Here is a 7,828-nt window from a genome sequence, read left to right on the forward strand (position 1 = left end):
GCATGTGATGTGTGTTGGTGCACATGTGTCATGGCTTGGAGGTGTGTGCATGTGATGTGTGTTGGTGCACATGTGTCATGGCTTGGATATGTGTGCATGTGATGTGTGTTGGTGCACATGTGTCATGACTTGGATGTTGGTGCATGTGAATGTGTATTGGCACACATGTCATGGCTTGGATGTGGAGCTCATAGGCCACTCCCAGAAACCAGTTCTCTCCTTCTACTATGTGACCGGGGATTGAACCTAGGTCATTATATTTGGCAGCAGGTGCCTCTACTTCCTAAGTTATTTTGCACCCTCTCCCCCAACACTGGGACTCACATAGCCTGGCCTCAGACTGTTATATAGCTCAGAGTGACTTTGAGCTCCTGGTCTTCCTGCCTGATCGTGCCAGCGTTGGGATTAAAAGATGTGCCACCATCCCCATATTTCCAGCAGGGGCATGAGACAATCTATATTTTACTTTACAATTCTTGGCTGTGGTAAATAAACCAAAGAAAAGGGCAGCAGATTTTCAGGATGTATCTTTGATGACGAGGACCTAAAGGTGGGAATTTATAGAACTTGTAAAGAAAAGGTATGGCCTTTTGAGTCTTTGAAACAGTTTCACTATGTAGCTCTGATTGGCCTGAAACTCATTATATAGCCCAGGCTAGCCTTGACTCTGTGGCAGTCTTCCTGCCTCTGCCTCCCAGTTCTGTGACTGCAGCCATGCTACTACCCAGAAGGATGGCCTCAAGGGAGGAACAGACTAGAAAAGGTGAGGTGCTGACTCACCGCAGAGCAAAGTTCTATTTTACATATGTGTGTATGCATACATATATATATATATTAATGAGAGAGAGTGTGTGTGTGTTGCCTGTATATTAGTCTGTGTTCTTCTTGTGTATGTGCCAGGGAGGGCGTTGGATCCCCTGGAACTGTAGTAACAGATGGTTGGGAGCTACCGTGTAGGTACTGAGAGTCAGACCCAGGTCCTCTGGAAGAGCAGCCAGTGCTCTTAACCACTGAGCTGTCTATCCAAGCCTTTATTCAAATCATAGGGAAAGTTTATCATAACGCAGAGAACTGGGCTGACAGGACAGACGAGCAGCTAAAAGTGTTTGCTGTGGGAGCTGGAGTTTAATCCCTGGGACCCACTGTGGAGAGAGAGCTGACTTCCTAAAGTCAGTCGACACAACACCTGTGTGCTACACACACACACCTGTGTGCTACACACACACACACACACACACACACACGTAAAATATTGAAAAGTGGGATGGAGCTGGGCATGCTGGCACATGCCTGGATCCTAGTAAAGGGACGGGAAAGCCTTAGCAGAGTGATTCAGAGTTCAAGGCCAGCTTGCTACAGATAACAAGATCCCGCCTCAAAATGTTCAATCAGGCAAGCAGGGAGGATGAGGAAAAAATAAGAAACAATGTTGGGGAAAGGGAGGTGTACAAAGGCTGACAGGAAAACAGACTAGGATGGGCTGCTTGAAAAATAACAGACTGGCCAGGTGGTGGCGCACACCTTTATTCCCAGCAACCAGGAGACAGAGGGAGGTGGATCTTGGTGAGATCAAGGCTAGTCTGTTCTACACAGAGACACCCTCTGTGGCTAAGGCTACACAGAGAAACCCTCTCTTGAAATTAGTGGTGATAGAAGATAAGAAGAAATGTTACGAGAGAAGAATGTAGAAAATGGGGCCGAAATCGCAGTTTTAAAGAGTGGGTCAGAGAAGGTGACGGGGGGGGGGGGGGGGGGTTGTGGTGTGTGTTACTCGGGTGATGGAACCCCCAGTGACCCGGCCCTCAAAGAGCACATGTTTTATGTTAAAGGGCTAAGGTCTTCGTGACATAGTTCTTTGACAGTGCTGTCTATGGCTTGGGTTCCTAACTTTCCCCTAAAGAAGGCTCCATGGCAAAGTGCTCACTGTACAAGTCTGATCCCAGCACTGTGTGAAGCTGGACCTGGTGACATACGGGAACTGAAGACAGGAAAAGCCCTGGTGCTTGATGGCTACCCAATCTAGCCAAATTAGTGAGTTCCAAGTTCAGAGACCCTGTCTCAAGGAATATGGCAAGGAGGCAACAAGACCACTTAGCAAGTAAAAATGCCTACTGCTGAAGCCAGTGACCTGTTAGGTACCTAGGGTCATGTGGAGGAAGGAGAGAAGCCAGTCCCCGTCCTCTGATCTCCACATACCATGACACACACACACGCACACGCACACGCACACACATACAATAAGAAAGGTAGAGAGTGATAGAAGGAAATACCCAGCATCAACTCTGGCCTCCACATGCACACACATACATATAACTGGAGGTGTCTCTCCTGCCCACCAGTTCCCTACTAACCACTCTGAGGCCTAATATTAATTGCAAACTGTTTGGCCTATTAGCTCAGGCTTATTATTAACTAGCTCTTACAACTTAAATTAACCCGTTTCTATTATTTTATATTTTACCACAAGGCTCATGGGTAGTCACCTCACATCTTGCTTTCCCAGAAGCCGCTGGCGTCTCCCTGACTCCACCTTCTTTTTCCCTGTATTTTTGCTTGGATTTCCTGCCTGGCTCTATTCTGCCTGGCTATTGGCCAAATCAATTTCTTTATTAACAAATGGTAATAAAACATATTCACAGCATACAGAAGGACATTCCACATCACATACACATGTGTGCTTACACACACACACATACACAGACACACAAAAGAAACTGTTAAGCCACCTGCCTTTCCTGATCATTTATGGCTTAGGATCACTTACAAGTGAGGGCTGCAGTGTGGTCCTGAAGACAGTCTCAAGTGACCAGTAGCCGTTGGAAGACTCCTTCATATGCAGGAGCCAGCCACAAGGCATATCCATCGTGGGAACAAAATCCAGAACCAAAGACCTGACTTTCTAGCCTGCAAGTCATGATACCCTTCAAATCTGTAAAAAGGCACAGAAGAAAGCCTGTCCTGATGCTCCCAGCTCAGGGAAATGGTGTCAGACCTTTGCTCTTTGGGTCGTCTGTGACCCTCAGGAAGTATAAGACACAGAAGAACTTCCATGGGACACTGGGCAAGCTGAGCATCTCTCACTGACAGAACTGTTTCTCTCATAGGACCAAGGCCATGAGCTTCACCTCTGTTCAGATCCAGGAGAAAACACTGTCACAGCACCTGAGCTTCAGAAAGAGGTAAGGAGGTCGGGAGATGCCGCTCAGACAGCAGAGCACTTGCCCAGCAAGCAGGAAGCCCTGGGTTCACTCCTTGGTGTCACATAAACTGAGCACGGCACACACCTGTAAGCTTGGTCCTTGGGAGGTGGAGGCAGAAGGGTCAGAAGTTGAAGGCCACCCGTGGCCAGCTCTATAGGTAGTGTGAGTGCTGAGATCACAGGCAGCCCACAGTTCCTGCCCAGAGTCCATACGGGGTCTCCCCAGCCTGCCTGATCTTGCTTTAAAAAGTGACATTATACAGGATGTACAAAAACACACACATACTCAGACATTATACAGGATGTACAAAAACACACACGTACTCAGACATTATACAGGATGTACAAAAACATACACGTACTCACAGACATTATACAGGATGTACAAAAACACGTACTCACAGGCATTATACAGGATGTACAAAAACATACACGTACTCGCAGACATTATACAGGATGTACAAAAACACACTTACACGTACTCACAGACATACAGACATCATTATACAGGATGTATAAAAACATATTTACACGTACTCACAGACATTATACAGGATGTATAAAAACACACTTACACGTACTCACAGACACAGGGCAGCACAGTAACTCAGAATGCGAGCCAGAATGGTGCCATGAAATGGAGTCATGAATTATTTAGCTCCCAAGAAACACCCAAGCAGTTCTCCCAGTAAATGGTACCCATTCCTTAGAACAGCTGCTGCCAACATGGTGGGCAGGTTCCTCTGTTCATCTGACCACAGAGACAGTGGCCTGTGCACGGAGCCTGCAGCTCCTCCCTGAGGAACCCCAGCAGTCAGCACCATGGTGCCACCCTCTGCAGAGGCCATCAGCACTGCATGGAATATAATTCAAGAGAAAGTAGAGTTTTTACCCCTCCTGAGTAGGTCAGCATCTGATGCAACCGTGTTTACCTCCCAGGTGTTTCCAAGTGAAAACGCAGAACTCTGAAGAGAAACTGCCAGACACCTAGCCCCATCTGCCCACAGAAGTGTCTCACACAGGGTCAAGGTTACAAGCCACAGCCACTCCATGTTGTCAGGTAGTGAGATACTCAGTCTCGGAGACCTGTCATTGTTGGAGTCTGAGGAGCAGTCCTGGGGAGAGGGGATCACACTCAGGGGACATTTTACTCAAGATGTGAGCATTAATGGAAGCAGGACTGTTAATAATGCTAACACAGAAGTGTCTATGGGATGTCCACACGTTCACAGAGGAGGACATAAGTCCAACTATCTACTCACTTAGCAAAGACGTAAAGCTGAAAGATTTTCACATTACTAAATAAAGTGTGACTTTGACTAAGTGTGAAGTCTTGCCCTGAGCACTGTTTTCTATTGTAGGAGGCCGCTCATTCATTCTGCTGCCCAGACCCTCTAAATAATCACTGCTTGGCCTATTAGCTCTACCTCCTTTTTTTAAATTTTTTTTTATTTTTTTATTTTTTGGTTTTTGAGACAGGGTTTTCTGTGGCTTTGGAGCCTGTCCTGGAACTAGCTCTTGTAGACCAGGCTGGCCTCGGACTCACAGAGATCTGCCTGCCTCTGCCTCCCGAGTGCTGGGATTAAAGGCGTGCGCCACCACTGCCCAGCTCTTAGCTCTACTTCTTATTGGCTAGTTCTTACATCTTAATTTAACCCATTTCTATTAATCTGTGTATTGCCACATGGCTGTGGCTTACTGGCAAGGTTCTGTCCAGCGTCTACATCTAGTGGGGGCTACATGGCTTCTCCTTGATTCTGCCTACTCTCTCTATATATATCTCTTTCAGCCTAACTATATTCTGTTAAGCCATTGGCCAAAAGCAGCTTCTTTATTCATTAACTAATAAAAGCAACACATATACATACAGAGGACTTCCCACACCAGTTTTCCACTGTAATGATTTCTGCTCCAGGTTCAGAATGCTTTAGTCATTCATGATCCCTGTCCACCAACCTCCTGGCCAAATGCCTGTCTAAGTACCTCTCCACCCTGGTGCATTCCTGTGAGCAAATACTGTGGGAAAGGACTCTCCTTCAGAGCTGCTCATCTGTGCAGTCCAGTCCTGTGTGAACTGGGGCCTGAGCCAGATGGGAGCCGCTACTGAACACAGGAGGGGAGGCACATACAGTGTGGGGTCAGAGTCCTAGTTCGAGCCGTGTCCTTGCTTTCAGTGCAAACAGTGACCCTGATGTCCTTTCTGTCACCATTTGCCTTCCTGCTTGCTCTTTCTTTTTTCCTTCCTTTTTGATCTTTGGAAACAGGGTCTCATGTAGCCCAGGTTAGCTCTGAACCTCTAATCCTTCTGCCTCCATCTCCACACGCTAAGACTACAAGCGTGTGCTGTGAGAACTGCAGATTAACAGTGGGTCGCGGGAGGACACGTGGCAACAGTGGGTCGCGGGAGGACACGTGGCGACAGTGGGTCGCGGGAGGACACGTGGCGACAGTGGGTCGCGGGAGGACACGTGGCGACAGTGGGTCGCGGGAGGACACGTGGCGACAGTGGGTCATGGGAGGACACGTGGCGAACACTAGTTGTGAGAAATTCCTCATGGTTAAGCTTGAGAAACGCACATGGCAGTGTCACTGCATGCAGAGGAAGCCTATCTGGACCCTCTGGTTGTAAGAAGTGAACAGAATGAAGCAATGGAGGAGCCCTTGACAGGTGGGCAGTTCATAGAAAGGGCAGCTGGGTGCAGGGAAGAAAAGACCAGCACATGGAATCTGTGGGGGGCTGGGGTCTGCTGCCCAGGCCTCAGCTGTGGCTACCACCTACCTGGCACCATGTCCTCTCCAGATCCTCCAGTACAGTGGAGAAAGAACCTGGCTGGTTCCTCTTGTACGGTATGCCTGTCCTACATCAGGGAAATGGGAACCATGACTGCCACTGCCTGGGCAGGGGATGACACAGCAGCACGGTGTCTGTGAGGACCGGAGGGAAGGGGTGGGACTGGGAGTTAGGCGGACCTTTTCCAGACGACAGTATTACAAACACCATAACTTTTACTATTATGGTTGAATGGGTATGAACATGGGTGGAGGCTTACCCAACTGTAAAGGACTATTATGGACTTATTATACATGAATTATGTCCTGTGCCATAAACAGTAATTCTAGGGGCCCCGTCCCCTAACACAGGCACAGGACACAGAATTTGAAACACTTACAGGGTTCTCCAGTAGTAGGTGTGACAATACAGGAGCTGGGGTTCTGTGTTTTTATTTGGGAGTGATTTTTTCCATTTTACATATATGTATAGTGTATAATCTAGCAAAGGGAGAGTCTGGTAACTGAGTTATTTTTTCATCCATCAGGAAGATGTTTCCTTCATCAGTGCCTCCCAAGCCCTTTGATACCCAGAGAGGACTGGGTGCAGATGTGCCTGGGTTTCTCCATCAGACACCCCTGCAGGGTGTGATGAACTTGTGGACATACACAGTGGCCATCAAGCACACACCCTTGATGGTGAATACAGGGAGTGTCAGAACCACCTCTGGGCACGCTTTCCTGGACCCAAACCCATAGGAATCATTTTTCTGAAATCAAGCCCTGTTATCTTGTTTAAAAAGCATGTCCTTCACAGGCTTTCTCTACTCTGAACAGTAGTCTGGGGGCTGGGGAGGCCGTGTGCTTCTCAAGAGAGATCTTCAAATGCCCCCACTGCCCGCCTTGACTAGCTTCCTTAGAAAACACCCTCTCCTGTGGCCTTCAGAGTCTGTGAGAACTCCTTTAGCCTTCGTGATTCCGGCCAGCTTTGGGCGTGGCACAGCTTCATTCATTGACCAATAAAGCCACATAGACAGGACCTCCCGCACCACGGAGGTGTGACTGGGGGGGCACTGAAGGGTAGAGAAGAGGCTGGGAGTGCGGGCCCCTGCTGTGCTCCTTCACCACCTTGCAAACACCCTTGGAGCAGCAGAGGTAGCTCAGTTGGTAGACTGTCTCGCGTTCATGAAGCCCTGGATAAACCACCACATAAAGCCGACATGGTGGTACCCACATCAGCCCAGTCTGCGGGAGGGGACGGTCAGAAATTCAAGTCACCCTGACATGCTGCATAGGAAATTTTGAGGCCACTGTGGGAAAAAAGACCCTGTCTTTAAAATGAAACAAAACACCTGAGAAATCCAGCCTGAGCCTCCTGTTCCAGGGCTGTTGCTTTCTGTTTGGGTTTTTCTTGTTTGCTGACTCTCCTCCCCAGGCAATGGGAATCTTCCAGGGAGTGGGCCATGCCACCTTGTAGAACTTCCAGTCTGTTGGGAGGGGGAGTCTAGACCTGCTTCAGCAGAGACACAGCTGCAGCGGAAAGGGCACTCGGTTGTGAATGTGGCACCTTATTGGCGTGACCCTCCGAGGAGGCAGGGGAGAAGGAAGGGCCATATGCTTAGCTAGGTTGGACAAGTCTCAGCTGAGAACCAAACTATCCAGATGTTGTCTGGGGGGGGGGGGGGGACAAGAACAGAGAGAGCCTACCACCCCAGTAGCAGCACACGGAATCCAATAAAATGAGGGGAAGATAACTATCGCCTGTACCTGTGCCCGAGGCCCCTTGCTCCGGTTTTGGGGGCTTACATTTCACCCATCATCTGTCCCCATTCCTCTGCACAGAGGACAGACCAGAGCTGG

At 48.7% G+C, this 7,828-nt stretch overlaps 1 protein-coding gene across 1 annotated transcript in view; it reads left to right on the forward strand.

Moving 5' to 3' along the window:
• The window catches only part of Bin2 (bridging integrator 2), a 26,831-nt gene extending 22,346 nt beyond the window's left edge, over positions 1–4,485 (forward strand). Inside the window, exons 11-12 of the mRNA XM_026782716.1 lie at positions 3,105–3,179; positions 4,139–4,485. Coding sequence (XP_026638517.1) covers positions 3,105–3,179; positions 4,139–4,168 — 105 coding nt within the window. The 3' untranslated portion in view covers positions 4,169–4,485. The remainder of the gene's footprint in view (positions 1–3,104; positions 3,180–4,138) is intronic.
• Positions 4,486–7,828: the final 3,343 nt, after the last annotated feature.

Source organism: Microtus ochrogaster, chromosome 15, assembly GCF_000317375.1.
Source record: "Microtus ochrogaster isolate Prairie Vole_2 chromosome 15, MicOch1.0, whole genome shotgun sequence".
Lineage (NCBI taxonomy): Eukaryota > Metazoa > Chordata > Mammalia > Rodentia > Cricetidae > Microtus > Microtus ochrogaster.